A 16,475-nucleotide genomic window follows, 5' to 3' on the forward strand; every position below is an offset into this window, starting at 1 on the left:
ACAGACATGGTGGTGGTGAATAGTAGTTAATTCAACAGGTAGATCAGGTATATAGACATGGTGGTGGTGAATAGTAGTTAATTCAACAGGTAGATCAGGTATATAGACATGGTGGTGGTGAATAGTAGTTAATTCAACAGGTAGATCAGGTATATAGACATGGTGGTGGTGAATAGTAGTTAATTCAACAGGTAGATCAGGTATATAGACATGGTGGTGAATAGTAGTTAATTCAACAGGTAGATCAGGTATATAGACATGGTGGTGGTGAATAGTAGTTAATTCAACAGGTAGATCAGGTATATAGACATGGTGGTGAATAGTAGTTAATTCAACAGGTAGATCAGGTATATAGACATGGTGGTGGTGGTGAATAGTAGTTAATTCAACAGGTAGATCAGGTATATAGACATGGTGGTGAATAGTAGTTAATTCAACAGGTAGATCAGGTATATAGACATGGTGGTGGTGGTGAATAGTAGTTAATTCAACAGATAGATCAGGTATATAGACATGGTGGTGGTGGTGAATAGTAGTTAATTCAACAGGTAGATCAGGTATATAGACATGGTGGTGAATAGTAGTTAATTCAACAGGTAGATCAGGTATATAGACATGGTGGTGGTGAATAGTAGTTAATTCAACAGGTAGATCAGGTATATAGACATGGTGGTGGTGGTGGTGAATAGTAGTTAATTCAACAGGTAGATCAGGTATATAGACATGGTGGTGGTGGTGAATAGTAGTTAATTCAACAGGTAGATCAGGTATATAGACATGGTGGTGGTGGTGGTGGTGAATAGTAGTTAATTCAACAGGTAGATCAGGTATATAGACATGGTGGTGAATAGTAGTTAATTCAACAGGTAGATCAGGTATATAGACATGGTGGTGGTGGTGGTGAATAGTAGTTAATTCAACAGGTAGATCAGGTATATAGACATGGTGGTGATGAATAGACCAGAGGACATTTCTCCAAAAAGTACGATCTTTGTCCCCATGTGCAGTTGCAAACCGTAGTCTGGCTTTTTATGTCGGTTTTGGAGCAGTGGCTTCTTCCTTGCTGAGCGGCCTTTCAGGATATGTCGATATAGGACTCGTTTTACTATGGATATAGATACTTTTGTACCTGTTTCCTCCATCATCTTCACAAGGTCCTTTGCTGTTGTTCTGGGATTGATTTGCACTTTTCGTACCAAAGTACATTAATCTCTAGGAGACAGAACGCGTCTCCTTCCTGAGCGGTATGACGGCTGCGTGGTCCCATGGTGTTTATACTTACGTACTATTGTTTGTACAGATAAACGTGGTACCTTCAGGCGTTTGGAAATTGCTCCCAAGGATGAACCAGACTTGTGGAGATCTACAATTTGTTTTCTGAGGTCTTGACTGATTTCTTTTGATTTTCCCATGATGTCAAGCAAAGAGGCACTGAGTTTGAAGGTAGGCCTTGAAATACATCCACAGGTACACCTCCAATTGACTCAAATGATGTCAATTAGCCTATCAGAAGCTTCTAAAGCCATAACATCATTTTCTGGAATTTTCCAAGCTGTTTAAAGGCACAGTCAATTTAGTGTATGTAAACTTCTGACCCACTGAAATTGTGATACAGTGAATTATAAGTGAAATAATCTGTAAACAATTGTTGTAAAAATGACTTGTGTCATGCACAAAGCAGATGTCCTAACCAACTTGCCAAAACTATAGTTTGTTAACAAGAAATTTGTAGAGTGGTTGAAAAACAAGTTTTAATGATTCCAACAAAAGTCTGTGTAAACTTCCGACTTCAACTGTATATATAGACAGTAGCTGTGTGTGTATAGCTGTGTGTTGTATTCCTTGACTATGCTGTGTGTATATAGCTGTGTGTTGTATTCCTTGACTATGCTGTGTGTATATAGCTGTGTGTATATAGCTGTGTGTTGTATTCCTTCACTATGCTGTGTGTATATAGCTGTGTGTTGTATTCCTTGACTATGCTGTGTGTATATAGCTGTGTGTATATAGCTGTGTGTTGTATTCCTTCACTATGCTGTGTGTATATAGCTGTGTGTTGTATTCCTTGACTATGCTGTGTATATATAGCTGTGTGTATATAGCTGTGTGTTGTATTCCTTGACTATGCTGTGTGTATATAGCTGTGTGTTGTATCCCTTGACTATGCTGTGTGTATATACAGTGGGGAGAACAAGTATTTGATACACTGACAATTTTGCAGGTTTTCCTACTTACAAAGCATGTAGAGGTCTGTAATTTTTATCATAGGTACACTTCAACTGTGAGAGAAGGAATCTAAAACAAAAATCCAGAAAATCACATTGTATGATTTTTAAGTAATTAATTTGCATTTTATTGCATGACATAAGTATTTGATACATCAGAAAAGCAGAACTGAATATTTGGTACAGAAACCTTAGTTTGCAATTACAGAGATCATACGTTTCCTGTAGTTCTTGACCAGGTTTGCACACACTGCAGCAGGGATTTTGGCCCACTCATCCATACAGACCTTCTCCAGATCCTTCAGGTTTCGGGGCTGTCGCTGGGCAATACGGACTTTCGGCTCCCTCCAAAGATTTTCTATTGGGTTCAGGTCTGGAGACTGGCTAGGCCACTCCAGGACCTTGAGATGCTTCTTACGGAGCCACTCCTTAGTTGCCCTGGCTGTGTGTTTCGGGTCGTTGTCATGCTGGAAGACCCAGCCACGACCCATCTTCAATGCTCTTACTGAGGGAAGGAGGTTGTTGGTCAAGATCTCGCGATACATGGCCCCATCCATCCTCCCCTCAATACGGTGCAGTCGTCCTGTCCCCTTTGCAGAAAAGCATCCCCAAAGAATGATGTTTCCACCTCCATGCTTCACGGTTGGGATGGTGTTCTTGGGGTTGTACTCATCCTTCTATTCCTCCAAACACGGCGAGTGGAGTTTAGAGCAAAAAGCTCTATTTTTGTCTCATCAGACCACATGACCTTCTCCCATTCCTCCTCTGGATCATCCAGATGGTCATTGGCAAACTTCAGACGGGCCTGGACATGCGCTGGCTTGAGCAGGGGGACCTTGCGTGCGCTGCAGGATTTTAATCCATGACGGCGTAGTGTGTTACTAATGGTTTTCTTTGAGACTGTGGTCCCAGCTCTCTTCAGGTCATTGACCAGGTCCTGCCGTGTAGTTCTGGGCTGATCCCTCACATTCCTCATGATCATTGATGCCCCACGAGGTGAGATCTTGCATGGAGCCCCAGACCGAGGGTGATTGACCGTCATCTTGAACTTCTTCCATTTTCTAATAATTGTGCCAACAGTTGTTGCCTTCTCACCAAGCTGCTTGGCTATTGTCCTGTAGCCCATCCCAGCCTTGTACAGGTCTACAATTTATCCCTGATGTCCTTACACAGCTCTCTGGTCTTGGCCATTGTGGAGAGGTTGGAGTCTGTTTGATTGAGTGTGTGGACAGGTGTCTTTTATACAGGTAACGAGTTCAAACAGGTGCAGTTAATACAGGTAATGAGTGGAGAACAGGAGGGCTTCTTAGAGAAAAACTAACAGGTCTGTGAGAGCCGGAATTCTTACTGGTTGGTAGGTGATCAAATACTTATGTCATGCAATAAAATGCAAATGAATTACTTAAAAATCATACAATGTGATTTTCTGGATTTTTGTTTTAGATTCCGTCTCTCACAGTTGAAGTGTACCTATGATAAAAATGACAGACCTCTACATGCTTTGTAAGTAGGAAAACCTGCAAAATCGGCAGTGTATCAAATACTTGTTCTCCCCACTGTAGCTGTGTGTTGTATTCCTTGACTATGCTGTGTGTATATAGCTGTGTGTTGTATTCCTTGACTATGCTGTGTGTATATAGCTGTGTGTTGTATTCCTTGACTATGCTGTGTGTATATAGCTGTGTGTGTATAGCTGTGTGTTGTATCCCTTGACTATGCTGTGTGTACAGTGGGGAGAACAAGTATTTGATACACTGCCGATTTTGCAGGTTTTCCTACTTACAAAGCATGTAGAGGTCTGTAATTTTTATCATAGGTACACTTCAACTATGAGAGACGGAATCTAAAACAAAAATCCAGAAAATCACATTGTATGATTTTTAAGTAATTAATTTGCATTTTATTGCATGACATAAGTATTTGATACATCAGAAAAGCAGAACTTAATATTTGGTACAGAAACCTTTGTTTGCAATTACAGAGATCATACGTTTCCTGTAGTTCTTGACTAGGTTTGCACACACTGCAGCAGGGATTTTGGCCCACTCCTCCCTACAGATCTTCTCCAGATCCTTCAGGTTTCGGGGCTGTCGCTGGGCAATACGGACTTTCGGCCCCCTCCAATGATTTTCTATTGGGTTCAGGTCTGGAGACTGGCTAGGCCACTCCAGGACCTTGAGATGCTTCTTACGGAGCCACTCCTTAGTTGCCCTGGCTGTGTGTTTCGGGTCGTTGTCATGCTGGAAGACCCAGCCACGACCCATCTTCAATGCTCTTACTGAGGGAAGGAGGTTGTTGGTCAAGATCTCGCGATACATGGCCCCATCCATCCTCCCTTCAATACGGTGCAGTCGTCCTGTCCCCTTTGCAGAAAAGCATCCCCAAAGAATGATGTTTCCACCTCCATGCTTCACGGTTGGGATGGTGTTCTTGGGGTTGTACTCATCCTTCTATTCCTCCAAACACGGCGAGTGGAGTTTAGAGCAAAAAGCTCTATTTTTGTCTCATCAGACCACATGACCTTCTCCCATTCCTCCTCTGGATCATCCAGATGGTCATTGGCAAACTTCAGACGGGCCTGGACATGCGCTGGCTTGAGCAGGGGGACCTTGCGTGCGCTGCAGGATTTTAATCCATGACGGCGTAGTGTGTTACTAATGGTTTTCTTTGAGACTGTGGTCCCAGCTCTCTTCAGGTCATTGACCAGGTCCTGCCGTGTAGTTCTGGGCTGATCCCTCACCTTCCTCATGATCATTGATGCCCCACGAGGTGAAATCTTGCATGGAGCCCCAGACCGAGGGTGATTGACCGTCATCTTGAACTTCTTCCATTTTCTAATAATTGCGCCAACAGTTGTTTCCTTCTCACCAAGCTGCTTGCCTATTGTCCTGTAGCCCATCCCAGCCTTGTGCAGGTCTACAATTTTATCCCTGATGTCCTTACACAGCTCTCTGGTCTTGGCCATTGTGGAGAGGTTGGAATCTGTTTGATTGAGTGTGTGGACAGGTGTCTTTTATACAGGTAACGAGTTCAAACAGGTGCAGTTAATACAGGTAATGAGTGGAGAACAGGAGGGCTTCTTAAAGAAAAACTAACAGGTCTGTGAGAGCCGGAATTCTTACTGGTTGGTAGGTGATCAAATACTTATGTCATGCAATAAAATGCAAATTAATTACTTAAAAATCATACAATGTGATTTTCTGGATTTTTGTTTTAGATTCCGTCTCTCACAGTTGAAGTGTACCTATGATAAAAATTACAGACCTCTACATGCTTTGTAAGTAGGAAAACCTGCAAAATCGGCAGTGTATCAAATACTTGTTCTCCCCACTGTATATAGCTGTGTGTATATAGCTGTGTGTTGTATTCCTTGACTATGCTGTGTGTTTATAGCTGTGTGTTGTATTCCTTGACTCTGCTGTGTGTATATAGCTGTGTGTTGTATTCCTTGACTATGCTGTGTGTATATAGCTGTGTGTTGTATTCCTTGACTATGCTGTGTGTATATAGCTGTGTGTTGTATTCCTTGACTATGCTGTGTGTATATAGCTGTGTGTTGTATTCCTTGACTATGCTGTGTGTGTATAGCTGTGTGTTGTATTCCTTGACTATGCTGTGTGTATAGCTGTGTGTTGTATTCCTTGACTATGCTGTGTGTTTATAGCTGTGTGTTGTATTCCTTGACTATGCTGTGTGTATATAGCTGTGTGTTGTATTCCTTGACTATGCTGTGTGTGTATAGCTGTGTGTTGGATTCCTTGACTATGCTGTGTGTGTATAGCTGTGTGTTGTATTCCTTGACTATGCTGTGTGTGTATAGCTGTGTGTTGTATTCCTTGACTATACTGTGTGTGTATAGCTGTGTGTTGTATTCCTTGACTATGCTGTGTGTATATAGCTGTGTGTATAGCTGTGTGTTGTATTCCTTGACTATGCTGTGTGTGTATAGCTGTGTGTTGTATTCCTTGACTATGCTGTGTGTGTATAGCTGTGTGTTGTATTCCTTGACTATGCTGTGTGTGTATAGCTGTGTGTTGTATTCCTTGACTATACTGTGTGTGTATAGCTGTGTGTTGTATTCCTTGACTATGCTGTGTGTATATAGCTGTGTGTATAGCTGTGTGTTGTATTCCTTGACTATGCTGTGTGTGTATAGCTGTGTGTTGTATTCCTTGACTATGCTGTGTGTATATAGCTGTGTGTATATAGCTGTGTGTTGTATCCCTTGACTATGCTGTGTGTTTATAGCTGTGTGTTGTATTCCTTGACTCTGCTGTGTGTATATAGCTGTGTGTTGTATTCCTTGACTATGCTGTGTGTATATAGCTGTGTGTTGTATTCCTTGACTATGCTGTGTGTATATAGCTGTGTGTTGTATTCCTTGACTATGCTGTGTGTATATAGCTGTGTGTTGTATTCCTTGACTATGCTGTGTGTGTATAGCTGTGTGTTGTATTCCTTGACTATGCTGTGTGTATAGCTGTGTGTTGTATTCCTTGACTATGCTGTGTGTTTATAGCTGTGTGTTGTATTCCTTGACTATGCTGTGTGTATATAGCTGTGTGTTGTATTCCTTGACTATGCTGTGTGTGTATAGCTGTGTGTTGTATTCCTTGACTATGCTGTGTGTGTATAGCTGTGTGTTGTATTCCTTGACTATGCTGTGTGTGTATAGCTGTGTGTTGTATTCCTTGACTATACTGTGTGTGTATAGCTGTGTGTTGTATTCCTTGACTATGCTGTGTGTATATAGCTGTGTGTATAGCTGTGTGTTGTATTCCTTGACTATGCTGTGTGTGTATAGCTGTGTGTTGTATTCCTTGACTATGCTGTGTGTGTATAGCTGTGTGTTGTATTCCTTGACTATGCTGTGTGTGTATAGCTGTGTGTTGTATTCCTTGACTATACTGTGTGTGTATAGCTGTGTGTTGTATTCCTTGACTATGCTGTGTGTATATAGCTGTGTGTATAGCTGTGTGTTGTATTCCTTGACTATGCTGTGTGTGTATAGCTGTGTGTTGTATTCCTTGACTATGCTGTGTGTATATAGCTGTGTGTTGTATTCCTTGACTATGCTGTGTGTATATAGCTGTGTGTTGTATTCCTTGACTATGCTGTGTGTATATAGCTGTGTGTTGTATTCCTTGACTCTGCTGTGTGTATATAGCTGTGTGTTGTATTCCTTGACTATGCTGTGTGTATATAGCTGTGTGTTGTATTCCTTGACTATGCTGTGTGTATATAGCTGTGTGTATATAGCTGTGTGTTGTATCCCTTGACTATGCTGTGTGTATATAGCTGTGTGTTGTATTCCTTGACTATGCTGTGTGTATATAGCTGTGTGTTGTATTCCTTGACTATGCTGTGTGTATATAGCTGTGTGTTGTATTCCTTGACTATGCTGTGTGTGTATAGCTGTGTGTTGTATTCCTTGACTATACTGTGTGTGTATAGCTGTGTGTTGTATTCCTTGACTATGCTGTGTGTATATAGCTGTGTGTATAGCTGTGTGTTGTATTCCTTGACTATGCTGTGTGTGTATAGCTGTGTGTTGTATTCCTTGACTATGCTGTGTGTATATAGCTGTGTGTTGTATTCCTTGACTATGCTGTGTGTATATAGCTGTGTGTTGTATTCCTTGACTATGCTGTGTGTATATAGCTGTGTGTTGTATTCCTTGACTCTGCTGTGTGTATATAGCTGTGTGTTGTATTCCTTGACTATGCTGTGTGTATATAGCTGTGTGTTGTATTCCTTGACTATGCTGTGTGTATATAGCTGTGTGTATATAGCTGTGTGTTGTATCCCCTGACTATGCTGTGTGTATATAGCTGTGTGTTGTATTCCTTGACTATGCTGTGTGTATATAGCTGTGTGTTGTATTCCTTGACTATGCTGTGTGTATATAGCTGTGTGTTGTATTCCTTGACTATGCTGTGTGTATATAGCTGTGTGTTGTATTCCTTGACTATGCTGTGTGTATATAGCTGTGTGTTGTATTCCTTGACTATGCTGTGTGTATATAGCTGTGTGTTGTATTCCTTGACTATGCTGTGTGTATATAGCTGTGTGTATATAGCTGTGTGTTGTATTCCTTGACTATGCTGTGTGTATATAGCTGTGTGTTGTATTCCTTGACTATGCTGTGTGTATATAGCTATGTGTTTTATTCCTTGACTATGCTGTGTGTATATAGCTGTGTGTTGTATTCCTTGACTCTGCTGTGTGTGTATAGCTGTGTGTTGTATTCCTTGACTATGCTGTGTGTATATAGCTGTGTGTTGTATTCCTTGACTATGCTGTGAGTATATAGCTGTGTGTTGTATTCCTTGACTATGCTGTGTGTATATAGCTGTGTGTTGTATTCCTTGACTATGCTGTGTGTGTATAGCTGTGTGTTGTATTCCTTTACTATGCTGTGTGTGTATAGCTGTGTGTTGTATTCCTTGACTCTGCTGTGTGTATATAGCTGTGTGTTGTATTCCTTGACTATGCTGTGTGTGTATAGCTGTGTGTTGTATTCCTTGACTATGCTGTGTGTGTATAGCTGTGTGTTGTATTCCTTGACTATGCTGTGTGTATATAGCTGTGTGTTGTATTCCTTGACTATGCTGTGTGTATATAGCTGTGTGTATATAGCTGTGTGTTGTATCCCTTGACTATGCTGTGTGTATATAGCTGTGTGTTGTATTCCTTGACTATGCTGTGTGTATATAGCTGTGTGTTGTATTCCTTGACTATGCTGTGTGTATATAGCTGTGTGTTGTATTCCTTGACTATGCTGTGTGTATATAGCTGTGTGTTGTATTCCTTGACTATGCTGTGTGTATATAGCTGTGTGTTGTATTCCTTGACTATGCTGTGTGTATATAGCTGTGTGTTGTATTCCTTGACTATGCTGTGTGTATATAGCTGTGTGTATATAGCTGTGTGTTGTATTCCTTGACTATGCTGTGTGTATATAGCTGTGTGTTGTATTCCTTGACTATGCTGTGTGTATATAGCTGTGTGTTTTATTCCTTGACTATGCTGTGTGTATATAGCTGTGTGTTGTATTCCTTGACTCTGCTGTGTGTGTATAGCTGTGTGTTGTATTCCTTGACTATGCTGTGTGTATATAGCTGTGTGTTGTATTCCTTGACTATGCTGTGTGTATATAGCTGTGTGTTGTATTCCTTGACTATGCTGTGTGTATATAGCTGTGTGTTGTATTCCTTGACTATGCTGTGTGTGTATAGCTGTGTGTTGTATTCCTTGACTATGCTGTGTGTGTATAGCTGTGTGTTGTATTCCTTGACTCTGCTGTGTGTATATAGCTGTGTGTTGTATTCCTTGACTATGCTGTGTGTGTACAGCTGTGTGTTGTATTCCTTGACTATGCTGTGTGTATATAGCTGTGTGTTGTATTCCTTGACTATGCTGTGTGTATAGATGTGTGTTGTATTCCTTGACTATGCTGTGTGTATATAGCTGTGTGTTGTATTCCTTGACTATGCTGTGTGTATAGCTGTGTGTTGTATTCCTTGACTCTGCTGTGTGTATAGCTGTGTGTTGTATTCCTTGACTATGCTGTGTGTATATAGCTGTGTGTTGTATTCCTTGACTATGCTGTGTGTATAGCTGTGTGTTGTATTCCTTGACTATGCTGTGTGTATATAGCTGTGTGTATATAGCTGTGTGTTGTATTCCTTGACTATGCTGTGTGTTTATAGCTGTGTGTTGTATTCCTTGACTATGCTGTGTGTATATAGCTGTGTGTGTATAGCTGTGTGTTGTATTCCTTGACTATGCTGTGTGTATATAGCTGTGTGTTGTATTCCTTGACTATGCTGTGTGTATATAGCTGTGTGTATATAGCTGTGTGTATATAGCTGTGTGTTGTATTCCTTGACTATGCTGTGTGTATATAGCTGTGTGTTGTATTCCTTGACTATGCTGTGTGTATATAGCTGTGTGTATATAGCTGTGTGTTGTATTCCTTGACTATGCTGTGTGTATATAGATGTGTGTTGTATTCCTTGACTATGCTGTGTGTATATAGCTGTGTGTATATAGCTGTGTGTTGTATTCCTTGACTATGCTGTGTGTATATAGCTGTGTGTATATAGCTGTGTGTTGTATTCCTTGACTATGCTGTGTGTATATAGCTGTGTGTTGTATTCCTTGACTATGCTGTGTGTATATAGCTGTGTGTATATAGCTGTGTGTTGTATTCCTTGACTATGCTGTGTGTATATAGCTGTGTTGTATTCCTTGACTATGCTGTGTGTATATAGCTGTGTGTATATAGCTGTGTGTTGTATTCCTTGACTATGCTGTGTGTATATAGCTGTGTGTTGTATTCCTTGACTATGCTGTGTGTATATAGCTGTGTGTTGTATTCCTTGACTATGCTGTGTGTATATAGCTGTGTGTATATAGCTGTGTGTTGTATTCCTTGACTATGCTGTGTGTATATAGCTGTGTGTTGTATTCCTTGACTATGCTGTGTGTATATAGCTGTGTGTTGTATTCCTTGACTATGCTGTGTGTATATAGCTGTGTGTTGTATTCCTTGACTATGCTGTTTGTATATAGCTGTGTGTTGTATTCCTTGACTATGCTGTGTGTATATAGCTGTGTGTATATAGCTGTGTGTTGTATTCCTTGACTATGCTGTGTGTGTATAGCTGTGTGTTGTATTCCTTGACTATGCTGTGTGTATATAGCTGTGTGTTGTATTCCTTGACTATGCTGTGTGTATATAGCTGTGTGTTGTATTCCTTGACTATGCTGTGTGTATAAAGCTGTGTGTATATAGCTGTGTGTTGTATTCCTTGACTCTGCTGTGTGTATATAGCTGTGTGTTGTATTCCTTGACTATGCTGTGTGTATATAGCTGTGTGTTGTATTCCTTGACTATGCTGTGTGTATATAGCTGTGTGTATAGCTGTGTTGTATTCCTTGACTATGCTGTGTGTATAGCTGTGTTGTATTCCTTGACTATGCTGTGTGTATAGCTGTGTTGTATTCCTTGACTATGCTGTGTGTATATAGCTGTGTTGTATTCCTTGACTCTGCTGTGTGTATATAGCTGTGTTGTATTCCTTGACTCTGCTGTGTGTATATAGCTGTGTTGTATTCCTTGACCATGCTGTGTGTATAGCTGTGTTGTATTCCTTGACCATGCTGTGTTAGTTATGGCTCTCCAGGGGTGGAGTTTACAGGTCTACACAGAGACACTGCAGCCGTAGCGCAGATACACTTCCTCCAAGGACAGGTAAGACTGTTAGGTCACTTCCTGTAGGACGGGTGAGACTGTTAGGTCACTTCCTCCAAGGATAGGTAAGACTGTTAGGTCACTTCCTCCAAGGATAGGTAAGACTGTTAGGTCACTTCCTCCAAGGATAGGTAAGACTGTTAGGTCACTTCCTCCAAGGACGGGTAAGACTGTAAGGTCACTTCCTGTAGGACGGGTAAGACTGTTAGGTCACTTCCTCCAAGGATAGGTAAGACTGTTAGGTCACTTCCTGTAGGACGGGTAAGACTGTTAGGTCACTTCCTCCAAGGACGGGTAAGACTGTTAGGTCACTTCCTCCAAGGACGGGTAAGACTGTTAGGTCACTTCCTGTAGGACGGGTAAGACTGTAAGGTCACTTCCTGTAGGACGGGTGAGACTGTAAGGTCACAAAAGGTTCTCTCCGCCTCCAGGACGGGGGCCAGTAAAATGTTTTTCCCTCGAGGTAGGAGGGGACCAACCAGATCTTAGATTTGTATTTAATAAGGATCCCCATTAGTTCCTGCCACGGCAGCAGCTACTCCTCCTGGGGTTTATTATGGATCCCCATTAGTTCCCGCCAAGGCAGCAGCTACTCTTCCTGGGGTTTATTATGGATCTCCATTAGTTCCCGCCAAGGCAGCAGCTACTCTTCCTGGGGTTTATTATGGATCCCCATTAGTTCCTGCCACGGCAGCAGCTACTCTTCCTGGGGTTTATTATGGATCCCCATTAGTTCCTGCCAAGGCAGCAGCTACTCTTCCTGGGGTTTATTATGGATCCCCATTAGTTCCTGCCAAGGCAGCAGCTACTCTTCCTGGGGTTTATTATGGATCCCCATTAGTTCCTGCCATGGCAGCAGCTACTCTTCCTGGGGTTTATAATGGATCCCCATTAGTTCCTGCTAAGGCAGCAGCTACTCTTCCTGGGGTTTATTATGGATCCCCATTAGTTCCTGCCACGGCAGCAGCTACTCTTCCTGGGGTTTATTATGGATCCCCATTAGTTCCTGCCAAGGCAGCAGCTACTCTTCCTGGGGTTTATTATGGATCCCCATTAGTTCCTGCCAAGGCAGCAGCTACTCTTCCTGGGGTTTATTATGGATCCCCATTAGTTCCTGCCAAGGCAACAGCTACTCTTCCTGGGGTTTATTATGGATCCCCATTAGTTCCCGCCAAGGCAGCAGCTACTCTTCCTGGGGTTTATTATGGATCCCCATTTAGTTCCTGCCAAGGCAGCAGCTACTCTTCCTGGGGTTTATTATGGATCCCCATTAGTTCCTGCCAAGGCAGCAGCTACTCTTCCTGGGGTTTATTATGGAGCCCCATTAGTTCCTGCCAAGGCAGCAGCTACTCTTCCTGGGGTTTATTATGGATCCCCATAAATAAATATGTGCGATGGCAGAATCGTGGAATCCTGGAGGGACTGTTAAGATTTAAATAGTTTAACTGCACAAGTCAGTTGACTGCATGTAGGGTTGGAGGGGGGGGTTGTGGGGCAGGATGTGGATATGCAGACCCACAAGCCACTGCAGCCCCTCATGAGGTCAGATATTTTGTAGCCAAATTCACCATTCACTCCCTCTTCCTGGTCTGTGACGTCATCCTGGTGTTGTGCTCCGTGATAGGGCCGTCTGTTGTCGCTGCTTGATGACAACACGTTGCACCTGTGGGAGCTGGGCGGAGCTTCCCGGGACAGGGGAGAGGCTAAGAGAGAGGGCGTGGTCTACCTGGAAGAAAAACGCAACTACAGTCTCCTGGGACGACCTGGACTAGAGAGCTTCAGGTCTCACACACACACACACACACACACACACACACCACACACACCACACACACCACACACACCACACACACAACACAACACACACACACACACACACACACAGTGAGATACTTGGAACACAGACATACACAGAGACATACATGAATGTGGGTGTTATAATGTGGGTGTTATAATGTGTTATAATGTGTGTGGGTGTTATAATGTGTTATAATGTGTGGGTGTTATAGTGTGTTATAATGTGTGGGTGTTATAGTGTGTGGGTGTTATAATGTGTTATAATGTGTGGGTGTTATAATGTATTATAATGTGTGGGTGTTATAGTGTGTGGGTGTTATAATGTGTGGGTGTTATAGTGTGTTATAATGTGTGGGTGTTATAGTGTGTGGGTGTTATAATGTGTTATAATGTGTGGGTGTTATAATGTGTTATAATGTGTGGGTGTTATAGTGTGTGGGTGTTATAATGTGTGGGTGTTATAGTGTGTTATAATGTGTGGGTGTTATAGTGTGTGGGTGTTATAATGTGTTATAATGTGTGGGTGTTATAATGTATTATAATGTGTGGGTGTTATAGTGTGTGGGTGTTATAATGTGTGGGTGTTATAGTGTGTTATAATGTGTGGGTGTTATAGTGTGTGGGTGTTATAATGTGTTATAATGTGTGGGTGTTATAATGTGTTATAATGTGTGGGTGTTATAGTGTGTGGGTGTTATAATGTGTGGGTGTTATAATGTGTTATAATGTGTGGGTGTTATAATGTGTTATGTGTGGGTGTTATAGTGTGTGGGTGTTATAATGTGTGGGTGTTATAGTGTGTGGGTGTTATAGTGTGGGTGTTATAGTGTGTGGGTGTTATAATGTGTTATAATGTGTGGGTGTTATAATGTGTTATAATGTGTGTGTGTTATAATGTGTGTGTGTGTTATAATGTGTTATAATGTGTGGGTGTTATAATGTGTGTGTGTGTTATAATGTGTTATAATGTGTGGGTGTTATAATGTGTTATAATGTGTGGGTGTTATAATGTGTGTGTGTGTTATAATGTGTTATAATGTGTGGGTGTTATAATGTGTGTGTGTGTTATAATGTGTTATAATGTGTGGGTGTTATAATGTGTTATAATGTGTGTGTGTGTTATAATGTGTTATAATGTGTGGGTGTTATAATGTGTGTGTGTGTTATAATGTGTTATAGTGTGGGTGTTATAATGTGTTATAGTGTGGGTGTTATAATGTGTGTGTGTGTGTTATAATGTGTTATAATGTGTGGGTGTTATAATGTGTTATAATGTGTTATAATGTGTTGGTGTTATAATGTGTTATAATGTGTGGGTGTTGTGTGTTATAATGTGTTATAGTGTGGGTGTTATAATGTGTGGGTGTTATAATGTGTTATAGTGTGGGTGTTATAATGTGTTATAGTGTGGGTGTTATAATGTGTGGGTGTTATAATGTGTTATAGTGTGGGTGTTATAATGTGTTATAATGTGTGTGATGTTATAATGTGTTATAATGTGTGTGATGTTATAATGTGTTATAATGTGTGTGATGTTATAATGTGTGTGTGTTATAATGTGTTATAGTGTGGGTGTTATAATGTGTGGGTGTTATAATGTGTTATAGTGTGGGTGTTATAATGTGTTATAGTGTGGGTGTTATAATGTGTGGGTGTTATAATGTGTTATAATGTGTGGGTGTTATAATGTGTTATAGTGTGGGTGTTATAATGTGTTATAATGTGTGTGATGTCTCCAGTGCGAGCCGTGTGACGGTTCTGCTGTTGCTGAGGTCATGTGACCTGCTGTGTGTCGGCACCGAGGGAGGGGGCATACACTTCCTGGATCTGCCACGCCTCTCGTTGAGGGACAACCAATCACTCCTGCTGGACCAGGTGATGCAGAGGTAAGTGACCGCTGCTTCAGCCAGTGGGAGGAGGTAGTGTGGTTCTAGAATGGGTTGGGTTCTAGAATGGGTTGGGTTCTAGAATGGGTTGGGTTCTCCAGGTTCCATCCTGCTCAGCTGAGAGGAGATGTGTCACAGGTGTGTATCTATGTTGTGTGTACACTTCCCACTGCTCCTGTTGTCATGGTCGTTAGGGGGAAGGGCCTCCTGTTGTCATGGTCGTTAGGGGGAAGGGCCTCCTGTTGTCATGGTCGTTAGGGGGGGGGGCTCCTGTTGTCATGGTTGTTAGGGGGAAGAGCCTTGACTCGGTGCTAACAAGCGCTCAACGTCACATCACAGAGAGGGGGGTGGAGGTTGAGAGGGTGAGGGATGGGACAGGGAGAGATGGGGGTGGAGGGTGAGAGACGGGGAGATGGAGAGACACAATGAAATGCTTTGTGGGTAATGTTTGTGGTTCGGTGGTTCTGGCGACCATCCTTTCTGCTGGACTGCCCTCCTCAGTCACTGTGTGGAGGGGGGGTCCAATCCCACTCTGGGGGGGTGAGATCCTATCAGTCACTGTGTGGAGGGGGGGTCCAATCCCACTCTGGGGGGGGTGAGATCCTATCAGTCACTGTGTGGAGGGGGGTCCAATCCCACTCTGGGGGGGGTGAGATCCTATCAGTCACTGTGTGGAGGGGGGGTCCAATCCCACTCTGGGGGGGTGAGATCCTATCAGTCTTGGTTCTGCCTCATCTGAAACACTACACTTCTCTCCTCAGTCACTGTGTGGAGGGGGGTCCAATCCCACTCTGGGGGGGTGAGATCCTATCAGTCACTGTGTAGAGGGGGGGTCCAATCCCACTCTGGGGGGGTGAGATCCTATCAGTCTTGGTTCTGCCTCATCTGAAACACTACACTTCTCTCCTCAGTCACTGTGTGGAGGGGGGTCCAATCCCACTCTGGGGGGGTGAGATCCTATCAGTCACTGTGTGGAGGCGGGGTCCAATCCCACTCTGGGGGGGTGAGATCCTATCAGTCACTGTGTGGAGGGGGGGTCCAATCCCACTCTGGGGGGGTGAGATCCTATCAGTCACTGTGTGGAGGGGGGTCCAATCCCACTCTGGGGGGGTGAGATCCTATCAGTCACTGTGTGGAGGGGGGGTCCAATCCCACTCTGGGGGGGGTGAGATCCTATCAGTCTTGGTTCTGTCTCATCTGAAACACTACACTTCTCTCCTCAGTCACTGTGTGGAGGGGGGTCCAATCCCACTCTGGGGGGGTGAGATCCTATCAGTCTTGGTTCTGCCTCATCTGAAACACTTCTCT

General features: G+C 42.7%; 1 protein-coding gene across 1 annotated transcript in view; it reads left to right on the forward strand.

Moving 5' to 3' along the window:
- The window catches only part of llgl1 (LLGL scribble cell polarity complex component 1), a 118,964-nt gene that overhangs the window by 23,817 nt on the left and 78,672 nt on the right, over positions 1 to 16,475 (forward strand). Inside the window, exons 3-5 of the mRNA XM_055896544.1 lie at positions 11,403 to 11,484; positions 13,109 to 13,266; positions 15,021 to 15,167. Of these exons, the coding sequence (XP_055752519.1) occupies positions 11,403 to 11,484; positions 13,109 to 13,266; positions 15,021 to 15,167 (387 nt within the window). The remainder of the gene's footprint in view (positions 1 to 11,402; positions 11,485 to 13,108; positions 13,267 to 15,020; positions 15,168 to 16,475) is intronic.

The sequence above is a fragment of the Salvelinus fontinalis genome, chromosome 2 (genome assembly GCF_029448725.1).
Source record: "Salvelinus fontinalis isolate EN_2023a chromosome 2, ASM2944872v1, whole genome shotgun sequence".
In the NCBI taxonomy this organism is placed as follows: Eukaryota; Metazoa; Chordata; class Actinopteri; order Salmoniformes; family Salmonidae; genus Salvelinus; species Salvelinus fontinalis.